The sequence below is a fragment of the Leopardus geoffroyi genome, chromosome B4, assembly GCF_018350155.1.
Source record: "Leopardus geoffroyi isolate Oge1 chromosome B4, O.geoffroyi_Oge1_pat1.0, whole genome shotgun sequence".
NCBI lineage: Eukaryota > Metazoa > Chordata > Mammalia > Carnivora > Felidae > Leopardus > Leopardus geoffroyi.
In genome coordinates this window covers 13,710,920-13,735,690 of record NC_059341.1, presented here as the reverse complement: position 1 = coordinate 13,735,690, position 24,771 = coordinate 13,710,920, and the positions used below count along the sequence as shown (strand labels likewise).

The window sequence follows — 24,771 nt, the reverse complement described above, 5'->3', positions numbered from 1 at the left end:
AGTTCTAAAAATTAGTTACACTTCATTAATAAGTCATGTAATCAAATATAACTAATTTCACTGACACTAAAGACCTCATCTTAATAGTATAGCTTATAATCCAAGGTGGGGACTCAATACATGCCTGTAAACATTCTTCTGAATATATTAGCACTGTATAATCACATCATCCATTTAATATTACATACTGCCATATTTTGTTTTATGAGAACCTGGCACAATAAATGCCAGGTGAATGAATTTAAGGGCTAAGAGCACTAGAACAGACTTGATTAAAAAAAAACTTGCAGGGATCACCAAAGACTACAAAAGTACAGGTTTACAGTACAGAATTACAGCAGATACTTACATGTGGTGCTTACTCTGTGATGATAGTTCTTTTACACACTGGATATTAACTCCTTCAATGCTCATCACCACCTTTTGAGGCAGGTTAAGTTTATTCTTCCCACTCACAAATGAGGAGGCTGAGGCACAGAGAGTTAGTTCACATAGCTGAGAAGGAGTGAAGTCAGGACTGAAAATACGGTCAATTCAAGCTCGAGAGTCCATGCTCTTAGCCACTACGCAATAATGCCTCTCAAAAAGAGCACAGGTAGGGGTAGGATTAATTATAGTGGCTACTTGATTTTTACTCTAAGAACTGTAAAGTATAAAGGAAAACGTGAAAACAAGTTTCAAAATGCCAAGATACATGACAGAAGAAATGCAGTGGCTAGCCACATTTGCCTGAGAGAGGAATCCAAGACTTGCAGTTTGTTTAAACTAGCAGTACGAAATAGAGTCCAGTATAACTGGTGGTTTACTGCCCCCGAGCCATGTGATCTTGGGTATGTTCATGTTACCTAACCAGTCCTGACCCCTTCCCTTTGCTGCGCTGTAGGGCTGGCAGCACCGGCCTCATGGGTTTATGAGACGCACAGGAACGCAGATAAAGGGCCTGAGACTTGCTCCAAGAATAGGAGCTTTAAGTCTAACATTCCCCTGTGGTTCCAGGCAGTGTTTACCTATTTAGCATAATGTGTTTAAGTAACCTGGTGACTCATAATGCTCAAAATATTTTAGAAGTATCCATCCACATTATGCTATGTAAAATTCTTTAATATTCAAATGGACCAACCATGACAATGATAAACTTTCTTAAAAGGCAAATAACATTTAAAGTGATGGTATAACAACCTTTGGTTAATCTCAAAAGCAAGTAGTCAGGAATACATTGGTTATCTTTTTGCCCCTTTTGTAGCTTACTGGTAAGGAAAATAAAATATTCAATAACAAAGCTAAACCACCATAAATAGAAAATCAAATGCCAAACTAAATTTATTTTGCTAAAGAAAATTGAACTGTAAAAAAAAAAAGTGCAGTCTAGATTTTGCACATATGGGGGAAAAAACCCTGAGATTACAACTGTATCACGATCCTCAAGTAGATCTTGAAAACAATGGTATTAATACAACTTGCAGAGTAGATTAACTTACGGTTTAAACTTCATGTAAACATGGCCGTTGAACATAGGCTTCATATTGAGAGAACAAATTCTGACAGCTTGAGAAACCAAAGAAGCTAAATGTTGACTTAAAATGGTTAAAAGCTCCTAACAGCCTCATGTAGAGAGTTTCTATTTTACTGATTAAGTTCAGCTTTGTAATCAAACAAGGGTAACACAGGTAACTAAAATCTCAAAGACCCATTAAATGTCTATTACTAAGGACAGTACAAAACAAGTTTTGTGAAAATAGCCATTCTTCCCTTTGCTGTCCTGTTTTACATTTTTTTACCATAAAAAGACAAGATCAAAAAACTGGACAGTAAAACATTAACTTTTTAAGAAGAATATTAGTTACATTTTTTAAACCTGTGAGAAGCAGAATTCAAAGTAAGCTTGGCCATTGGGAGCACCTGTAAATCTGTGATGCTTTCTCACCACTGACACCATGTGACTATTTCCTCATAAAGAAAACATAAGAAACGGCACTAAGAGATGTATTTTTCCGTGACACCTTCTGCAGATTTTGGTTAATACGCTGTGAGACTCCAAACATGTAAAGAATTTATCCCATATTATGAAAGAGCAAATCATGTGGTAGCAATATAATGCATAATAAAGTGTAGCTTCTCCCAAAAAAGAGGTTAAGGATTAAGAAGGTATTTGAAGTGCTGGATTCTTGCCATCAGTGCAATTTTACTCAAACTTATTTTAGGTCAGTAAAGCAATGGGGCAATGAACTTAGGTAAAATTTAATTAGGAATACTGAAAGCTAGATTTACTTGCTGCATTTACCTTCATGTTGGACACCATGATTACAAATCCCAAAATCACAGAGATGAAAACATAGTTGTTCCCAACTGAGGTTTTACTATGCAGAAAAACAGAAACAAAAACCAAACAACTGTATTCCATTTCAGTGTTCATGGTTCAAGTAAAAATGTTCTCATAATTCAGATACACACTTAGGCCAAGCCAAGTTTAGCTTTATCACATTTAAAAAATTCATGTATAAAAAATAAGTATCAGTTCAAAATATAGATTATTTCAAGAAGAGCTTGCGAGGAATATAAAAATAATTAAATTTGGTGGAAATGTTAAAACCGCCTGAAATTCAGAAGATGTAATATTCGTGTATTGTATGAAACACTGTTAGGTGCAGATGCACTCAGGAGTATCTTGTTTTGCTGTTTCTGTTTAGACCAGGTATGCAACATGGATCTCTTAATTTGTGTTATTAAGAGGGGCCCTGAAAGTGCTCCTTTTCTCCACTTCCAAGAAACCCTCCCGGTCCCAGTGCCCCACCCTTTCAAAGCAGCATAATGGCCATCCGTTCCAGAATTTTAGAGCTTTGTGGAAATTATTCTTTTACAAGGTTAAAAATCTTTTGAGAATTACTGATTCAGACATACATGCCTCATAACAGTCTGGATTGCTTCAAAATATGAAATCAAGCTGTAATTAAACCTGTTTACATTGAATTTTAGACCTTAAATTTCTGTATCATTAAGATCCCAGTATTTTAATGAAAGTAGAAAATAGAGTATAATTCCGTATCACCTATTTTTCTTAAATACAAGTACAGTGAGTAATTAACGGGAATGACAACATAACAAAAATAGCACTTGTATGTATTTGCCCAAATTAACTCTTTCTCTAAATTCAAGGTGTATGGCAGGTTGAATATTTGATCTTAGTGATGGTTACGTTATCAGTTTAACGCTTAAACACTGAAGGAGGCATTTCTCTATTCACACAGACTTCTTATGTATGTATATGCTGATCTGTCAGTTTTCCTTTCATGTTTGGTGTCTAATCACTAAATACGTGTATTTTAAATTAGTCTCTGTGACCCTGTGTTCTCTTCAGAAGCATCAGTAATGCATTTGGCCAATAGTTTGAAACATGAATTGTAAATTAACATAGTATATAATCCTGATAATATGAAAAGAGTCCCAAATACTTTTTTTAAAGGTTAACATTAGAAAAAAACAAACTACAATCATCAGCTGTTTCCTGAAAATTCAGTTGAGGTAACCTCTGCAAGTCACAGCTCCACACTTGCACACAGTTCTGACCCTCTTTTTGGCTGGGCTGTGGTCAACAGAATCTGAAGATACATCTCCAGAACCTGAGTACACAGAAAAAGAAAAACACAAGAAAAAGTTAAGACCATTCACAATGAAGTTCAAATCTCTTATTAGTTTTAAATCAATGTGAATGTTCAGAGACAAATTATGAATTATCTTGAAAGGATGGTGTGGAGCTAGTAAGAGATAAAAGCATATGCTATTAGCCATACTTTCAAGAACAGCTTTGCGAAATGATGAAACTTAGTGGGAAAATCAGATACACATTCAATTTCATACATTATTTAAGGGCCATAAAGTCAGGCCAAATAGTAACAAACTATAATTAACACTTAGAAAAACAAAGGAAAGAAAAAAACATATGGTCCCAACAAAGCAAATAAAATTGATGTTTTTTTAAAAAAAACAAATCCAAGTAGGAATGGAATAATAAGTTCAGATGTGATTTAAATATTTTCAATCCTCTGAATATACATCTCTTTAAATTTTTTAATGTTTATTTTTTAGAGAGAGACAGAGTGTGAGCGGGGGAAGGGCAGAGAGAGAGGAAGACACAGAATCTGAAGCAGGCACCAGGCTCTGAGCAGTCAGCACAGAGCCCGAAGCAGGGCTTGAACCCACAAACCGTGAGATCATGACCTAAGCAAGTTGGACACTTAAATGAGCCACCCAGGCGCCCTGAATATACATTTGGTAAATTTTCAGGAATGTATGCCTTACAATTTTAAAATACAAGTAGTATTGAGAAAAGGTGTAGAACAAACTTTGATAATGGAAATTATGAAAAAAAGCAGGTGACAGTGTGATGCTGAGAAAAGAGCATTACTCAGCTCAAGGTCAGGCAGATTTTAGTTTTACCTCTGGCAGAGTAGCTTTGTGACCTTGAGTAAAAAGACCAACTCTTATAGCCTCATTTGTTTTCTTCTTTAATATTGTTTGGTTCAGATGATCTAAGGTCTTTTCCTACTCTGATTATAGTCTTCATATGCAAATAACTGAAATCAATCAAACCTTACTTGAAAACCGTACCTTTCATTTGATAATCAAAAGTGAGCTCTTCTCCAGCATTTATGGTTCTTGTGGAAAACAATGCTATTCGGGGAAGACGGGTGTCGAGATTATCAATGAAAACATTAAACACCTGAAGATTTGGGTCGCACTAAAAAGGAACATTAGAACCCATTTAAGTAAAAATGTAATGGACAGGCTCTTCTACATGCCATATGAAATATTTAATTCCCCAAACTATTATTTTTTAAGTTTCATTGGAAATTAAGTTGTTTACTGTTTAGAGGTCTCTGAGGCATTAAAATTTAAAAATACTATTTTCATTTACAGAAAATCTCAGACATACATTAACACTAGAAAAAATAATAAATCCACATACATTTACCCTGCAGTTCAACAATTAACATTTTCACCAATCCTGTTTCATCTATCTCAACTTTTTCATTTTTCTGGAGAATTATAATGGGCAAGTTTTATATAACATTATCATTTCACCTGTACATAGTTCAGTAAGGCATAAAGAAAGAGAAAAACTGTATTTAAAAAATCAAATTAGCATTATACAACTCAAATTTCATACTGCATGGAGGTTTCATTGCCGTAACTTCTGATTGGGTTTAATATTTTGAGATTTCTACATTAAGTTCTGGACTATGCAAGAAGAAAGAGCTAAGAAACCAAAATCATTGTTTTAAGTGCACTTGAATAGAATACATCTATTTTGAGAGTATTTCAAATTTATCACTAAGAAAAAAATTAAAGTAAAAGTTTAAATCAGAAAACTAACAAGGAGTCAGAAGGTCTCTGACATTTCACTACTCAACATAAACTAGTTTCTTGGAATAAAACCCATCAAAAGCTTAGCATAGTCTACACTTCCTTATATGGTCAGGTATATAATACTCTCTGGAGACACATTTTCCTTGTAATCTATAAAATGGAGGAAACATCAATCTCACAAGCCTAATACTATTGTATTGTATTTAGAGTACAATTTAGAATTGTATTTTAGAATTTTAATTTACAATTGTAATTTAGGAAAATGGCCCTCAATACTTCAATACTCTATGAATTCTTAAATTCTGTAAGTATGTTAACATATTTACATTTTAAGAAAATATAGCTATGTTTAGCTGCATATCCTAAAATTTAGCCGTTAACTTCTGTAAGAAACCTCTACAGTTGTATGTAATTCTTAACCTTGCTACCTCTTAATTCCTCTTCTACAAGAAGATAATACCTAGAGTTCTGGAAAGATTAAATGAACGTATGTAAAAACTCTTGCAAAATGCATGGTATTTGGTAGGCACCTCAATGGATTTTCCTAATATGGTAATAATACAATAATCTAACCAAAGAGGTCTCTGTATTACAATACTTTGGAAATATTAAAAGGCTAAGTCATTTAAAGATAATTATTCCTCAACTATGGAAAATCATTAAAAACAGTGTAATCACACTTACACTGTGATTCACAAAATGAGAGACATTTCCATATCGGGCTGCATCCACTGTGAATTCATCAGATTCATAATCCAGATCAAAGAGATATGTGATTCCTTTGTTGTCATATAACTGCCCCCGTCTTTCAGCTTCTTCACTGGTGATTACCTAAAAAGAAAAAACTATAGTATATTATATAGCTATTGTTGAACTAAAGAAAGACTCATCCATAAAACTATTATTATTGTTTTAGTGCCTCCAGAGGTTTAAAAAGTAACAAGTCAATGTGTCATCAAAACATTCACACAAACTACTCTACACACAGAAGGAAAGACATGGGAAACTAAGGGGAGATATGAGTGCAGGACAATCATGGCTGCTTAGGAATGAGGACAGTCCACAATCAACAAGGGGAGACAGTACTACGTTTATTCTCATTTATTCACATGTTCAAAAAGCTACCCAAATATAGCTTTCTGTAGGACCTACCTGGAATGTAAAGGAAGAAATTTACAGTAAAAATGCTCTAAAAACTTATTTTTCCTGTAACTCATCTATGCAGTTAGTTACAAGGTGGAAATTTGTTACAAATACAGGAAAGAAGGTACGTTAAATTTGCAGTCAATTGTATGCAAAGTTTAGTTTTGCAGACCAGGTTGTTTTCATGAAATTCTGTGGATCAAAACCATCCTCTGCAGTTCTAAAAACACAGCTTTACCAGACGCTCAGCTTAAGAAACCAAAAATGTCTAAAGCAATTCATGGTGTCAACCAGGTATAAATAACTACTGCATTCAGTAAGTCAAAACAGAGAAGAGTTTGATCATACAAGATCTAGTATCCTGAACAGTGATTTATAATAATCTGCTATTGTCTAAAAATTTAAGGATCAAAACAGGGCTCCAATTTAATCTCAGAATTCTAGATGAATACAGATAATTATATGTGGCCTAATTCCATATAACTTTTGCATTTTTCAAAATGTTTATTCATTTTTTGAGAGAGAGACAGAGCACAAGCATGGGAAAGGGAGAGACAGAGAGAGGGAGACAAAGAATCTGAAGCAGGATCCAGGCTATCAGCACAGAGCCCAACAAGGGGCTTGAACCCACAAACCGCAAGATTACGACCTGAGCCCAAGGGAGATAGATGCTTAACCGAATGAGCCACCCAGGCGCCCCTCCACATAACTTCTAAAATGTTAGATTTGACAGCCCAAGATATGCGGTCACACTTGTATTTTTCTAGTCACAGATTAATATACCACTCAGTTTGAGGAAGTGTAGTACAGCAGCAAAGTGCACTCATTTTGGAGCCTTGGTTTTGAATCCTGGCCCCTCTTCACTACAATGGGACCTTGCTGAATTTTTCTGTGCCTGTTTCCTCAATGATAAAGAATGGACCTAACACTGCTACGTCAGAGTTACTCAAGGATTAATGAGTTAGCACATGAGGTGCTTAGAATAGTATGTGGTACATGGTAAATACTATTTTTTGTATATATACGTCATATGTATGAAAATAAATTTGCTCGGGGGCGAATGGGTCGCTCATTCAGTTGAGCATCCTGATTTCAGCTCGGGTCATGATCTCAGGGTTGTGGGATCGAGCCCCACGTCAGACTCTGCTCTGAGCGTGGAGCCTGTTTGGTTTCTCTCTCTCTCTCCCTCGCTTGCACTCTCTAAAAGATAAAAGTTAAAAAATAAATACATAAATTTGCACAGTCAATGGTAATTTAGAGACAGTCTCTAGCTGAACTACAAAGAATTTGGATTTTTTCATGGATGCAATAAATGGTTTTATGTATTGTATTTTCTAACACTTGCTCAGAAAGCATGTCTACGCTATAGTACTTCTCATGTTGATACAGTAATTGAGTTCTGCCAACTACAGTTAACCATATTTAATCAAATGGATGAATCACAATCTAAAGGTTCCAAAGTCAGCATGCGTTTAGATCTGATTTTCTTCTTAGAACTTTTATGTCATTCTTCACTCACATGAGGAAGGGAAGCAAAAATAATATACAAACAGGGCAGGGGACAAAAACATGAGACTCTTAAATATGGAGAACAAACAGAGGGTTACTGGAGGGGTGTCGAGAGGGTGGATGGACTAAAGGGATAAGGGGCATTAAGGAATCTACTCCTGAAATCACTGTTGCACTATATGCTAACTAACCTGAATGTAAGGTAAAAAAAACACATTAAATAAAAATTAACAAAACAGAATGTTTATGTCATAATAGCTGCCATATTTTACAAACGCCAGTTTCAATGACTATAAATGGGTGTTTGTTGAAACAGGACTATTTCATTTATAATTATATGTATTTTTTTGTTCATATACAAGTTTATATTTCTAACTATGCCCGTGAAACCTTTTTCCCAAGCCAGAAATTTCTACATACTTGCAAACGATAATATAAATATGTACCAATATCTGTTACTGCTGTACAATGTTAACTTTTCAAAAAGCATAAACCTCCCACACACATTATTTGTTATATGTTGAACATACCTCCCCAACATATTCCATGACAAAACTCATTCTTTTAATCTTCACAAGGGTTTTTACACCCCAGCCACAGCCATTGCTAGTTCGAAAGATGCAAAGTGAATACTGGGTGCCTTTTTGTACAATCCTATTGGGACAATCGGGTCCACACTGACACCTCGAGTTGCATTCATAAATGGGGGTGCCAGGTGGGATTTTAATTTGTTGGTTTTTATTATAAGCCAAAAGAACTCCAGCTTCAGCAGGACAACATTTCTCAAAGAAGCAATCTGTACACGAACAACCAAAGGTAGCTTCATTGACTAAGCTGATTCCAGGAGCTGGTTTGTATTCATTAATGTAGTAGAAGTCTGAAGGTGGGCCCTCTAAGTCAACAGTATTTTCAACAAATATCATTCCTTTATGATTCTTTCTTCTGTTGAGTTCGTCTTGCCATCTCTGCAGAGCTAGCCTCTGTTTAGCCTTCTTTACAATGTACTCGGCAATGGCAGGTTTCAAAGCTTTGTTATTGTCTTTTATTGCTTTGCCTTTCTTTACCTGAGATAAATAATTATGCTTGTCATTAGAAAACTGCTGGAGGAGTAATGGGCACTTGAGATTTTGCAAAGGTTCCCAAGTATTTGTAGAATCTGGCCATCCTTTCCATTTTACAAGATAATATTCCATATCCTTAAAATATAAAAGAAAATTGAAATTAGATGACAGTCCCCATTAAAATAATTTACTATCTTAAAGAGTTAAGGCAGCTGTTATCACTCTTAATAAAGTTCAGAATATATTAAGAGCCAGAGGTTTCTAGATGAACTACAAAACATAAAAAAATATAAAACCATTTTTTCTTTGCATTACATAAAATATATACAGAATTTAGTTGTAGCACAGTATGTTTGAGCATAGGTAAAAGAATTGCACCTGAAGACAAAAGTACTGAAACTCATATTTTACCAAACAGTGACTGTTAAACAAAAAAAAGTATTTTATCTTAATCATAGAAACAGGGAGTCTTCAAACTAACAATTTATGACCTAGGTTAGCGCTTTACTTGGCCAGCACTGATGTAAGCATCCCCTGAGGTAGGTAATTTTAGTATTTTACACTGACAGAAGGCAAACACTATTTCTCAGTATCATGGGCACACATCCCTTCGATGTTCTAGGGACATAACGTCCAGTATAGTTATTCCTAGCTGCATGTAGCTATTGAGCACCTGAAATGTGGTGGGCCCAAACTGAGATGTGCTTTAAGTGTGTAGTACATACGGAGTTACAAATATCAAACACATACACAAAAAAGGAAAATATTTCTTCACGTGACACATATTGATTACATATTGAAATATTTTGGTTTTACTAAATATACTATTTTTTAAAGATTTATTTATTTGCTCATTTATTTATAGTAATCTATGCCCAATGTGGGGCTCAAACTCACAATCTTGATATCCAGAGTCCCATGCTCTACTGCCTGAGCCAGCCAGGTGTGCAATCTCACTGGTTTCATTTTACTTGTTTAATATGGTTACTAAAAAATTTAAAATGACATATATGTAGCTTACATTGTTTTTATTAGACATCACGATTCCAGAGAATTCTCACCTTATTTAGACTCACCCATGAATGGATTAGGAAGCAGGCACTGAAGCCACCAAAGATCAAATATTTTGATTTATCCCTCAGACTGCTGTTGTGGCCACCATGGTACCTAGAATTTTGCCTTCTTACCCCAGTGACTTGACTCTGTTTTCTGTCCTTAAAATTGGGGAATGCCATGTTAAGTTTCTCTTAAAAAAGGCAGTCAAGTGTGCATAATAAAAAAAACTTCGAGGGGCACCTGGGTGTCTCAGTGGGTTAAACATCCGACTCCTGATTTCGGCTCAGGTCATGATCCCAGGGTTGTGAGACTGAGCTCCACGTCTGGCTACAAGCTGAAAGCAGAGCCTGCTGAAGATTCTCTCTCCCTCTGCCCTTCCCCCACCTGTGCTCTCTCACACTCTCTCTCAAAAATAAAACAAAAAATAAAAACAAAAAATTCTAAAGTCCTTCAATTTTTTCTTTGTCCTCTGGAATATGTCCACACTCTAAAATATGAAAGTGATTAAATTGTATTCTCCAGTTTTTAGTTATTTTAAATCATCGATATGGATTAAATTTGCTTTTCCTTGAAATTTTTAACAAAGTTTTTACTATAAAAGGGTGCATATGACACTTGTTTTACTATCCATGATTTATTAATGCCAAATAACCTGGATGGCCTAGGAAATGTTGCTGAGGCACAAACTGGGGTGAGGACCACTGAGGCAGCTTTGCAGAAGCAAGTCGCTTAGCCAGTGAGTAAGCAAATTTTCTCCCCATTGAGTCGTTTCAATGTTTTATTACATTCTACTCAGTAAGCAATACTGCTGGTGAATTAAAAGAACTTTCCTTCTTATGAAAATGGTCAAAATATGCTTTACCTGCTTAAAAAATGCGGCTAAAGTGTGAGGATATGCACAAAAACTGTACTTTCATGGAAATACATATTGTGATTTCAGGGAAAAAAGAAAAGCTTAGACATATATTTAAGTGTTAGTCGAACTGGCGAAGTGTAACACAGATTTCTCCCTCCTGCCACGTAACTTTTACAATTTAGGATTTATGTTGGCAGATATCCACTCGACAATGATGGGATCCACGTGGCAGTGGCTAACGTGTATCTATTTTCCTTGTTAATTAGGAAAGCCTTTAATTTTTCTGACTCCAGAATAAAGCAATGCAACTCTGGTCCTCTTTTTTTTCTACTACACTTTTTCCTACAATAACCCTGGAAGTTGTCGGCAAATGATGAAAGAAACAGAAACACTGGCTTCAAATCAGATGATTAAGCTCAATTATCATTCAGCAAAACTAGTAACACCATGCCACTGAAGTGGGCTCCAAATTAACATATTGTATTGTTTAATAATGAGCCAGATGCATTGTTAGTGATTAAGTTTTGCGTGTTAATCACATTGATACTTAATTTATAGATGGTAAAGATGTTTATAAAACAGAAGTGCCTTTGGCAAAAGAGTAGAGAAATAGTAGTGATTTTATTTCTACTTCATACTTATTTTAGTAAGTATATTTTACTTTGCAATCCAAAAAAGATATTTGTTTTGAAGAACTGATAAATTTTACACAGAAAAATTAGTATGTATGGCTTAACAAATTTAATTCAATATGCTAAAGTTCCAAATAAAAGCCCAAAAGTTCATTTAGCCTCATATATTATATCAGTATCTTATTCTGACACGCAATCAACTCTTGATTACCCATAGAAATGGAGTACAGTTGTAAAAATGGTACATAAATCACTCCTGTATAATTTAGAATGCATCATATGAATTTTTTCTTAAAGACATTTTCCCCCACTATGTTTGGCTTAGGTTAAATTCATTCAAGTATTTTAGTATTTAAAATAAGTATGTGCAAGTTCAGCCACCAGGGGGTATGATGAGACGTAAGGTAGTGCTAGCCTTTAGGAGTAAAAGCTCACTGGGAAGAGAAGGCAGTATAAATATGTCAAGTAAGTAGCAATGCAAGGCAGTACAATTTTAAATGCCAAAACAAGACAATAATTACCACTAGAATATAGAGAGGGAAATCAATATAGTCAGAAAAGAGCACAGAGCAAACAGAACTAAACTGTGAAAGACTGATAGGATTTGTTGGGTAGGGAACAGGGCAGGCAGGATGAAAACCACCAGCAAAAACTAGGAGCTAAGATCCGTATGAAGTATTCAGAAAGCAGTGAAGAGATGGATTTGGCTAGCTTTAAAGTTCAGAATATTGAAGTGAGAGATTAAACTGTAATGGCAAGGTGAGAACAAATCTTAGCCTTGAATATTTGATGGAGGCATTTGAACTTTTTTTGTAGGCCAATAGTTTTTACAATTCTTAGAAAACATGGTGTTTCTGTGGGGAGTTTCATTACATACAAATACATTTGGTTTCCATCGTGTTTATTAGGAACAATTTATCAGTCTTCTCATGGCCAAGCCAATGACTCTACAAGCCCTCATGTTACTTGACTTAGGCTTTGATACCACATTTCTCTCTTCACTATTGTTCCTTTTCTGCCTTCTCTGCTGAGACTATTGTTCCCGCCCATCACTTAGTGCAGATAGATACTTGAGGCTCTGTCCTTGGCCCCTTTTCACACCAAGTAAGCGTTTGTCCCTTTTGAAAATCTGAAGAAAGCGATGGACCTTCCCCTAACAAAGTCACATATGCAATATTTTGGATAATTAGGATATGTGGATTCCAGATTTAAGGTTAAGAATCCTTGCTCTAAATGCTCTCTGGGCAACCTCATCACTCCAACAGTTTTAATTACATGCTAATAACTCCCAAAATTTTTCCTGCATCTCCATATATCCAATAGCCTACTGGATGCCCAACAGCTTCTTAAATCCATCTATTTCCATGGAACTCACCACTGTCCTTTCAAAATGGATTTTTTTCTTTTCCTCATCAAGGGTAATCTTATCATTTACCCAGTCACATGAGTTGCAAACTAGGAACTCAATCTAGATTGTTCTCAATCCATCATCAAGTTTCTTCAGATACTTGTTCCTGTCCATCTCTTTACCATAGCTCTAGTTACTTAAGGTCTTCAGTTCTTGCTGGGATTATTACATTAATCTCCTAACTGATTTCTCTGCCTCCAGACTGACAACATCCCAATTTATCATTACTGAAGTGAAGTTTTCTTACAAAAATAAGAAATCCACAGTACCAGTCATTCTGTTACTTTCTTCCTTAAAAATTTTAATTGCTCCTCCACTGCCTAAAGAATGAAGTTCACACTTCCTATTATAGCAAAGAAGATCATTCTTGAGTCCCTGATATCTCTCTGACAGTCTTCCATTATAACCCCATTTACATACCACCCTCTAGCCATACTAACTGCAGCTAGTACTTGAACATGCCAGTCCTCTTCACCCCTTTCTGCTTTGTTCACAAAGTTCTGATTACAATGACCTCTTCCATTTCCATAATGAGCGTATTTTGGTTTCATTTTTTATGTGTAGAAAAATCTACTCATCTTTAGAAGTCAGCTCAAATGTCCCCCTGTCCCTGCCCATGAAGTCTTTCCTTCCTCTCTTGCCCAAGAAGAACTGATCACTGCCAATCTCCTTGTGTTTCCATTTCTAATCTTAACCAGAAACCATGAGGGATGAAATCTTCTTCGTAGCCACAGAACCAAGCACAATCGCTTGCTGTATCTTAAGCTCTATTAAATGTTTCTGAATGCATAACAAAAAGTAGGACTATCAACATGTATGCAATTAAAAAAAATCACAACAGTAACTATATATGAATCTTTAAAAGAAATAAAAGCTGCTAAATTTAATCTGGGTTGTTTTTCAAATGTATATATTGGAGGACAAAAAACAAAAGCTATCCTCCCATTAGCTACTTTCTTCTGCAAGTTTTGAAATCATCATATTCAATGTCAGTGGTAGAATAGCCTGAGTCTAATTATGAAAACACTAGTGTTCCATGGAAACTCAGTGGCTTTTCATGCCAGTAACTGACCAAGTAGCAATTCTCAGACCTGGGTTAGTGGTCGAAGACGGACACAACTGAGCAACACAACCCTGGAAAAGTCCTTTCTTGGAGCTTTGTTTTCCTGATCTCCAAAATATGGGTTTTCGTCAAATGATTTCTATGTTATTCCCGCTCTTAACACACCACTGTAAGTGAATCAGTCCTTTAGGAATATTAATTTAATGCTCAATGTGGAAAATTCTGTCAGTATGTGCCATGCAGTGTAGTGATGGTTCGTTAGACATAGAACTACCTGGATACTTTATGAAGTCAAAGTTTTGGTAATATTTCCTTCTTAATCTATGCTTGCTGAGAGAGAAGTCTTACCAATGTGCATGGGGGTGGTGAATTCTTCACTGATGAGCTAAGGATGTTAACAAAGAGTATTCAGTTTTGTCATAATTTTTTCTGTATGAAAGGATAATGTGGCAAGAACATGGGGCAGCAAATGGCACTATTACTATTTGCTGAATTGGACCCTGACATGAACTCATAACAGTAACAGATCTGTTGTGTTGTTCCTCCAGTGAGCATTCATTCCGTTTCCCCAAACTGCCTACACTTCAGAACTCCTCCACCTTGTTCAAGGTCACTATCCCACTACCTCCCCCATTATTTTCAGTAGCAACACACCTCCCTGTTCCTAATGCAGAGAGAAAACAGAAACTCTCTCATTTGCACCCTCCCGTGGACACATCATTAGAGAAAAGGCAGATGCAGATTCGAGGAGATGCACTTCCTCCATCGGTTACCCTACCTCTCGCCTCTCCAGCCTCTCCCTCTCTACTTGTTCTCACCAGCATTTAAACCTCCTGCAGTCTTTATTTTTTTAAACTTCCCTTTGCATTTGAAAAAGCAAAATGAAACCAAACCTCCTTTGAGATACAAATGCTAGAATATGTAAGGAATCTCAAAAAAGATGTGATAAATTACTAGTTGAGGGACGGGAGACTAAGGTGCCAAGAGTGGAAGATTTATTTTCAGTAATAAGAACATCCAACTTTTAGAACATCCAGTTTTGAAAATCACATGCATATATTACCTATTGATTTAATAAAAAACAAAATTATAAACACCCTTAAAACCTACATAGCACTTTATCCCTTTCTTCAAAGCTAGAATTCTTTAAAGAGTTGTCCATACTGCTTGACTCTACTCTCTCATCTCCAATTTACTCTTTAACTCATTCTATTTGGGCTTCTATCCACGCACAGACACTGCTCTGAAGGCATCAATGACCCTTCCATTGCTCGGTCCAGTGGGTACTTCTCGGTTCCTCTTTGACCCACTGGCCTCTTCTCTATTTTGCTGACATTATCTCTCCCTTAGGCTTCAAGATTCATTCTTCCGGTTTTCCTCCTACCTTTCTTGCCAGTTTGTATCAATTTCTTTGATAGCTCTTCCCATGAGACCCTCCCCCCTTCCCCCCCTCCCCGCCCTCCCCCCCCTCCCCGCCCCCCCCCAACTACTCCTCCATCCTTGTTCTCTTCACACATTTTCTTTGTGTGAATTACTGTAATACCCTCGAACCACTTTCAAACCATTCATGGCACAACAGCCGGAATGCTATCTTCAACACACCCACTGCATCAAGTCACTCCCCTGCTCAAAACTACTCAATGTTTCCCTAAGGCCCTAGAGTCCAAATTCTTTTCTTGGGCTGCAGGGATCTGTGCTTTCTGGGTCCTATCCATCCTTCTAGCCTTCTTTTGATCCCTCTTGCTGACTACATTCCACTCACACTTTCTGTTCCTTAAAGAAGTCAGGCTCTCTTCTCCTTCAAGACTCCCCTATTTATCTTTTCATCCTTTAGCACTGAGTTTAAACACCATTCCTCAGGGACAGCTGCCTAGTTCGTCTATAAGTTAGACCCTTCCGTTACATTAGGACTCACCTCAACTATAAGCATGCTGTACAATTTTATTTAAGGGTTTTCTACCCTCACCAAAAGATAAACTCCATGTGCCAGGGATCATACCTCTGTGTCACTCATTGCTGAGATCCCTAGTGTCAAGCATACAACATGAGAGATGGCAAGAAATATCTGTTAATTAGTGGGTAACCATACCCATTCCCGGAGCCTCAAATGCCATCTTTTTGCCAATTACTTCAAGATCTATGTTTCCAGTTCTCACTCCTGACTTGGGGCCACATTTCCAACTATCTATTGATCATCTTACACTTAAATGTTCTCAATCTAGTCTTCCTATCCTAATCCTCCTATATTCCTGGGTCTTGGTGAGGAGTATTATCTACACCAGCACAAGTCAGAAACCCATGTTTTCATATATGTGAAATATGTGTGATCCCACACTGCTGGATCCCTACCCAATCCTCTCTCTGACCACTCAACCACATTTGTACATTTTGTAACCATGATAATAAAAAAAAATTACTTATTTCTCTTCACCTCCATTATTACTACTTTAAGCACCACTATTTCTTGCCTAGACTACTGTAACAGCTTTTCAGAATGTTTAAGTGTGTGTGTCATTCCCCTCCTACATTCCTCACTGCAGAAAGTTCTCTGAATTACGTATCTGATTGTATCCCTCTTTTTAAAACCTTTCATATGACTCCCCATTGCTGTAGAATGCTGAAAGTTCTTCACTCCATCTCATTCTTTCCCAATCCCACATTCTAGCACTCCGTTCTCTGTACGAAAACTGTGAGTTACCATACCTGTCTTTTCAGGCCTCAGTGGGATATCCCTTCTGGGAAGCCTTCTGTGGCCTAGCCCAGGTGCACCTCCCCCTGCACTTATTATGCTATATTGCCATGGTTTACTTGTCAATCTTTCCAGTAGGCTGTGAGTTCAAGATGAGAGACAGTTTCTGATTAATCTTTTATTTTTCCCAGTGCCTAATATAGTATCCACACACAGAAGAAACTCAAATATTTACTGAGACTACAGCAAGATGATATAGGAGCTATTAATCAACAGACTGCTGCTATAATCTGAGCATGAAGCTAAAAGGGTCTAGTCTATTGGTGACTGTGAAGAGTGGAGAAATCACTAATGCAGAAGCCAGTTAAATTCATTAGCCACTAACTTAATACCCACTTTGTACTAGAGACTACAGTAAATAGTCCTGGCCCTAAATAGTTGACAATTTAGCACAGAAGGTATGAAACCAAGCTATAAAATGTCAAGTTCTAGACTAATAACAAGAACGGTGCTTTCTAAGTCCTGAATATAAAGCAATTAATTTTAGGGATATGGGGGAAGGCTCAGTAATAGGTGGTAACCTTTCAGCTGAACCTTGTAGGCCAAAGAGAATTTTGTCAAGGAAGGAAACAATAGTATTCTAAAGAGGGAACAAGACAAGAACAGCAAAAGGGCATAAGGGTACATAATGTGTTCAATGAATTGGAATATAAGCTATGTTCCCAATGCTTAGAAGAGTGCCCAGCTCATAGTAGGTGCTCAGTAAACCATAGCTAAATCAAAGAGTTCAGGAGTATTGCAGTGTGGATAGAAAGCATGATATGTGACAAGCGATGAGGCTGGAAAGGTAGTTGGTGGCCAGATAATAAAGGACCTTAGTTCAAAGGGTCTCGTCTTAGATTGGTAGACAAGTCATTAAAAGGTCTAAAGCAAGGCCCTACCTAAAGCAACCAGAACCGTGTTTTAGAAAAACTGTTAATGGCTTTGAGGAATATGGCAGTGAAATAGTGTCTCTGATGAGCTAAATGGAGGGGTACACACAATAAAAGGACAGTGTCATAAGATCTTTCACTCGCCCTGAACAGGAGTGGGGAGACAGAGAAAAAAAAGTAGAGGTATGATGAAATAATACTGTCCTATAGATTAAACAATTTGTGCTAGAAAGGAGAAGAAATGAGGGATGTAAGTGCCATAGTGAGGACCTAAGTGTGCAAGTAAGGTTGCTTATTCCTAAACAAAAAAACAAAAGGATTGATGAGAAGGACAAAGGAGAAACCAAAGCGCAAAAACTATCCAAAATCTAACCACAACACTCAGAATCCTGTATAAGAATAATGGCAGTTCCTTCAATCTCAGTACAGACCCCTAGGAAACTAGCTTTGTGAAAGTACAGTTGAACAGGAAAAGAATGAACAAGAAAAGATAAACAGAGACGATATAAACTGATGACCTATGAACGGGTAGGGAGGAGGGAGGAATTAAAAATGTATAAAATTACAAGGTTAGGTAATTGGAAGTATTCTCGTTTTGTTAATCTAGATAGGGAATCCTAGCTCAGGGTACAGATTTGAGGGAGGAAAATTGGTACAGTTTAAATATGCTGAATTTGGGTACCTGTATAGTGTCTACTTTGAAATCAAGTCCATAAAGAGGTCAATGCCTCACAGAGATTTGGGAGTCATGAATCAAACAGATAGAAGTAGAAAGCACTGGGAAAGAGGGCATCTAAAGAGCCACTTCAAGGTGAGAAGAGGGCCAAGGACACAGCTATGGAGATTATCTACATTTCCGAGAAAGGACAGACAAGAGACAACAAGGAGATTCCGGAAGAGTAGTAAGAAAAATAGGTGGAGACAGAGGTGAACAACAATGACAGAAAACATTTCTTCAATATGAACATCATAGGTCAGTCTCTGTTGTAAGGATATACTTACATCCACTCATTTAACCCTATGGCGGTCCCCGCCACTATGAGTTGGGTACCATAACTATCCTCATCTTACAGGTGAAGAAATGGAAAGACAGGGAGGCTAAGTAATTTGCTAAAAGTCACTCAACTAATAAATGGTAGAGCCAGAGTGTGAACCTAGGCAGTCTCTCCATGGACAAGAAAATTTCAAAGAAGGAAAGGAAGGTCAACAGTGTTAGATGTTGCTATGAAGGTGAGTAAGATTTGAGGTGCTCATATTGGCAATTAGTTAATGAGAAGTGAAGAGACAATTCCCAGGAGAAAATATTTACAAACTGTGTATCTCGTGAGGGACTATCTAGCACATATAAAGAACTATTACGACTCAATAATAAAAAAAAAAAAAAGCCAACCCAATTTTTAAAAACGGGCAAAGGCTCTGAATAGACAGTTCTCCAAAGATATACAAATGACTAAAAAGCAGATGAAAAGATGTTCAGCATCATTAGCCATCAGAGAAATGCAAATCAAAACCATAAGGAGCTACTACTCCATTCCTACTAGGATAGCAATAATCAAAAGTGTCAGATAATAAAACGTGCAGGTGAGGGGTAGAGAAATTCAAATACTTGTAACACTGCTAGTTCGATGTAAAATGGTGCTGTCCCTCTGGAAAAGGTTGGCAGTTCCTCAAATGGTTAATCACAGAGAAACTATATGACTCAACAATTCAACTCCTAGGTATATATCAAGAGAAGTGAAAACACATCCACGCAAAAACCTGTACATGCATGTTCATAATAGTATTATTTATAATAACCCCCAAACAAAAACAACCAAAATGTCTAAGTGATCAATAGGTAAATTAAAAGTGATAGTCCTATAGTGGAATATTTGGCAATAAAAAGGAATGACGTATTGATACATACTACAACATAGACGAACCTTGAAAACACCACGCTAAGTTAAAGAAACCAATTACAAAGAAACACATACAGATTGTAATGTTCTATTTACACGAATTGCCCAAACAGGGAATCTATAGAGACAGAAAGTAGATGAGTGGTTGCCTAGGGCTAGGGCTAGTGGGGTAAGGAGACTGGGAAGGATTAGGGAGTGATGAGTGAGCAGAGTGGAGTTCCTTTTCAGGATAATGAGAATGTGTAACCATCACCACAGTCAACTTCAGAAGCACTCTGAGAGCGTGCTAAAAGCTATGAATTGTGTACTTCAAATTAATGAATTGTATGCTTTGTGAATTACATCTCAACAAAGCTGTTTTTAAAAGTTAATGGAAGGGGCGCCTGGGTGGCGCAGTCGGTCAAGCGTCCGACTTCAGCCAGGTCACGATCTCACGGTCCGTGAGTTCGAGCCCCGCGTCGGGCTCTGGGCTGATGGCTCAGAGCCTGGAGCCTGTTTCCGATTCTGTGTCTCCCTCTCTCTCTGCCCCTCCCCCGTTCATGCTCTGTCTCTCTCTCTGTCCCAAAAATAAATAAACGTTGAAAAAAAAAAAAGTTAATGGAAAATGAGGTAGAAGCAAAGACAGGAAATGCGTGAGTAGGGACATGAGGTCAAAGAGAGGTTGGGGAAGACCTGAATAGGTTTTACTGATTGAGAGAGGTCAGTGGAAAAAGAGCTTAATGAGGGGGAAGGGGAGCAGAAAAACACACACACACACAAACAAAAACATCACAGATTAACCAAAGTCCTTTAAAGGGGATGGAAAGGACTAAAAAAGGAAAAACAGTAACAGCAAAGTTACAGAGAACTTGTGTGAAGCTAAGTTGAGAATTCATACTTGCAGGATCCTATTTTGCACTGAAGTGAAAGATTAACTGAGGTAGAAGAGGTCTGTGGCTGAATATGAAGGTGAAGGATAGAGTAAGAAGTCCAGAAAAGTAATAAAAGTTGGAAAAACTGCTGACAAGAAAAGGAAAAGAAAGCAACAGACAAAAGGCTTTAGTAGAACGGAGCGGAGTGAGACTAGAAACAGACATTACTGGCACCAATATGTGTGACTATAGGATACTCTTGGGTAGATTGGTCAGACCACCATTTAAACACTGAGATGGAAGATGACTGGGCTGTTTTTGGGTTGAAGGTTGCCAAGAGTACAGGTGAAATGCTTGATCATAAAATCCCACTGAGCGGGAAAGGCAGTTACATGAAAAGATGGCGGATGTCGCAAAGGAAGAACTAGATTTAATGACTGAATCGGTATGGAAGATGGAGGAGGAGGAGTCCTAATTCATTTGTCTGGAAGAACTGACAAACGACCAAAAAAGAGTTCCACACAGGGAGCAGGCTACTCTGGAGAAAAATGAATTACTCAAAAATATATCGTAAGGTTTAGATTGAAGAAGGTTCTTAAGAAAACAACCCTGTCATTTGAGAGAAACAGGAATCAAGTGAGGCCCAGAGAAGCGAAATGACTTTGATGAAGCCACAAGGTACCAATCGAAGACTAGAAATGACTTTGAACTCCAGGCCATTCTATTAGACCACAGAGCCTCACTAATATCTGGAGTTTGACACAATACAGGACATACACGATGGTGATGCTTCATGAGGAGATTCAACAGCACTAAAATTGGGTTTGAATTTCTCTGTTTATTTCAGGTGATAGTGGGGAAATATGATTCAGGAACAAAATGAATGACAGGAAAAGCCAATATGAGATAAAACATTTGCTCTGGTAATCCACACGGAGATAATCAAGAGTTGGATGTAGAATGATATAAGCACCTTAAAATATTCTAATGCAAGAACATTTAATGCTTCAAAATCCTCTCAATGTTATTTGGCAATATAGATGACAGGACATATAAATTTATTATGGCTTAGAATTTTTAACATTAAGAAGAGCTTTTGCTTACTTTTAAGGTCTTTTTATGTTACAGAAATATGAAATACTGAATTGAAGTCTGATTAGGTCTCTTTTAAGGGGCTAGATATTTGCCTTACCTTTACTACCTTGTAGTCACACAAGTATTCCACCTCATAATTGTTTAGATTCCTTTTGGTGATTCCAATCGATTTACATGTGAGTTTTTCTTTTCTACATAATTCCTGAAGAGTATCAAGTGAAACTAGGCAAGGCACACACCAAGCTACAATAAGAAAATAGAATTCTTTACTAATGAAATAGCTACTCAATTAAAACCAAAAAAAAAAAAAAAAAAAAAAAAGGAAAAACTTAAGACCTCCATATCCCCACCCTTCAACTGGCAATTTTACAGGACTAAAAATTCATATGACAAGAAACCATTTATGTGTCTTCCAGAAAAGTTAAGCATTAAAGAACTGTTTTTGATAAATTGGTCTTCTTGGATTTTCTCATGGATCTCTATTCTACTATGCTTAACTAATGTCAATTCATTTCTACTAAGCCACCTGAACGAACAGTTTCAAGTCTGTAAGCTTTCCTAAAATTACATATAGATACAAAGGACAACAGAGATAACGTTTTTGACTTTTCCATTATATTCTACATAGAATTGCTGGTTTAACAAAATGTAGATTCCTAAGACAAACTTATTGTTAGTAAAAATATCTTAAATAGATTTTAAAGCAGCCTTATAAGTTGTTAAAAAGAACTAGTCCCCTTTACCTTAGCTGGACAATAAGAACTGAAATCTAATTGAAATATAGTTCCATAGTCACATACTCATACATCACATGTCCTACTTTCCCCATTCTGGAAAGCTGCATGAAATTTTAACTCCATTTATTACTTTGCCTCTGCTGTAATGTATTATTATCAAGGTAAATAAGCCCTAGAGTTACAATAAATAATGGGGAATATATTTTCATAATACTCATTTCCTGTGTTGTTTTTAAAGCCAAGGTTTACAAAACAGTGTATTCAATTTACATCATCCATATACCAAGCTTAAAGAAAATCAGACACACTCATAATTAACCTTACAGAAGCCAGTAACTAAATGTGCTGCAGAAGATTTTACTCCGAAATTTCTGTAAACAGTGTGCTACCATACGGCATGTAAAATACGTTAACACAAGTGGATGTTTAGAAATATCTAATAAACTTGGTTTTACGACTAGTGTTACGGTAAGCACTAGAAACAATCAAGGGTGCTCTGCCCCTGCCACCCGAGAGTCCCATCTTTCTGGATTTCAGACTCACTGGAAAAACGTGAGGGTTGGAGTAAATCGGAATTAACCAAACAAAATCTATCAATAAACTCAAGCTTTCTTTGGTAGCTCTCCAAGGTAGTTGTGATAACCTTTTGTTTTGAGGTAATTTCCAAGGAAGAGAGAACACAGCTGCTCTCACCATAGCCTTCCCTCACCCTCCCCAACTCACACAGGGGCTTCATTGTCAGAAACCTTGAAGCAGGATTTCCACCACCCCGCTTCCTACAAAAGGTTCGTAATTCGAGACCGAGAAAATGAAAGGTATTTCTCCCCCCCACCCCCCAAGATTGGCGGAGAGATTGCTTGCCTCGGAGTGGCGGTTTGAGGGTACAAGAGTGGTTTAACACAAATGACCACTTACAAGTCTTCCATTTAAAAAACTTCGGGGTGTTTTGTGTAAAGTTAACCTCACTATGCTGATCACGTGCAAAGGAGGTTCCTGTTGGATATCGACCCAAGGTGTGTATGTCTGTTGTTCCTACCATTTTTATCTAGTTTAAGTAACTTGAGGATTCAAGACAACTCTCGACGGAAATGCTATTTTTGAGAAACAAACAAACAACACCCTGGAACATAAAAAACCGCAAATCCCTGGTAACAATTCTATTATCTACAATAATGTAGAAAATAATTCATTTGCAAGATTTAACATTTCATTACCACTACAAAAACCTCACACTAGGTTCACACTAATCCCTAGTGGAAGAAAAGTTGGGGGATAAAGACATGATAATCTAGGTGGAGAGGAGTGCTGGAAAACACCTCTACAATCTAGAATGTCTTGAAAATTCCCGTCTTTCAGACGCGCGCGCGCACACTCACACGCACACACAGACACACACACATATACACGCGCGCGCGCGGCTCAGCACCTAGTTCTCTGGCGTCCACGTAAATAACACGCAAGTTCCCGGTGGGTAAAACAATCACCGTAAGCCAGAGGCTACGTCTTCAAATACCCACTTACTGGGATATTATTCTCCGACAGGAAATTTACCCTACCAGTGCGTCCAAACTGGGGTGCACGCTCCCTCATTTCCTCAGCGTTTATACTCCAGCCCCAATTTCTTTCTTTCCTCCGCTATCGAGGTCACGTTTACACCACCGGGTACTTCCCGCTTCCCAGTTAAAAGGCCAGCCGGAACACACAACGTCCCGCCCAAACCATCACAAAGGAGTAAACCACACGCGTGCCCACAGGCCCTCGAGCCCCCCTCCTCCCCCAGGGATTACCAGGAGCCGCGGCGGCCGCCCGAATACCTCCACACGGCGACCAGGCGGGGAGGGGCCTCGGGCCCAACGGGCAGCGGGGGTCGGGCCACGGAGTCCGCGGGACGTCCGCGGAGCGAGAGACAGCCGACCTCGGCGCAGGGCGTGCGGCCCGGGCCCCGCGGAAGCGGGGCGCAGAAGACTGCGGGGAGCGAGCGGGCCGTGCCGCGAGAAGGGTCAGGGGCCGGGGGATAGGTGAAGCCCGCGGCGCGCCTTTGGGGGCCAAGGTGTCAGCAGGGCGGGAGGCGGCGTCTCGCCGCGTCGCGCTCTGGCGGGTCCGCGGGTCCCGGCCCCGCTTCCCGGGCCTCGGGAGTTTGCCTGGAGGACGGGGGATAGTGAGGGACGCCGCTCTCCAGCCCTCACCTCCTCGCGCCTCGGCCCCGGCCGCCGCCATCTTAGGGAGCTTTCATTCAAACTGGCGCGGTCTGACGGGATAGCTCAGCTGGCCCGACGCCCCGCCCCCGCCCGGCCGGCGCGGGAGTCGGGGGCCCGGGCTGGGGGCTGGTGCCCGCGAGGCGTCCTGACGTCACCGAAGATCGACCCCAGCCACGGCGAGCGCGCATGCGCCCCACGTCGCATCCCGACGCGCAGGAGGTTGCGGGAGTCGCTGGGGGAGGTGGGCGGGGCGCGTACGCGGTTCGGGTTCGGGTTCGG

The 24,771-nt window shown here is 38.4% G+C and overlaps 1 protein-coding gene across 6 annotated transcripts; it reads right to left on the bottom strand.

The window, feature by feature from the left end:
- Positions 1-1,083: 1,083 nt before the first annotated feature.
- On the bottom strand, positions 1,084-24,693 carry SUV39H2 (SUV39H2 histone lysine methyltransferase). 6 transcript variants are annotated; one of them, XM_045464811.1, is made up of 6 exons: positions 24,082-24,693; positions 21,655-21,800; positions 9,081-9,212; positions 6,049-6,195; positions 4,606-4,735; positions 1,084-3,617 (listed from the first exon to the last, which is right to left on the bottom strand). In XM_045464811.1, the coding sequence occupies exons 1-6, from the start codon at positions 24,509-24,511 to the stop codon at positions 3,511-3,513; spliced, it is 1,092 nt and encodes a 363-aa protein (XP_045320767.1). In that variant the 5' UTR covers positions 24,512-24,693; the 3' UTR covers positions 1,084-3,510. The 6 variants fall into 6 exon arrangements, with proteins under 6 accessions (XP_045320767.1, XP_045320770.1, XP_045320766.1 ...); XM_045464814.1 differs by having other exon boundaries at positions 24,481-24,688; XM_045464810.1 differs by having other exon boundaries at positions 8,547-9,212; positions 24,481-24,686.
- Between the last annotated feature and the right edge of the window lie 78 nt (positions 24,694-24,771).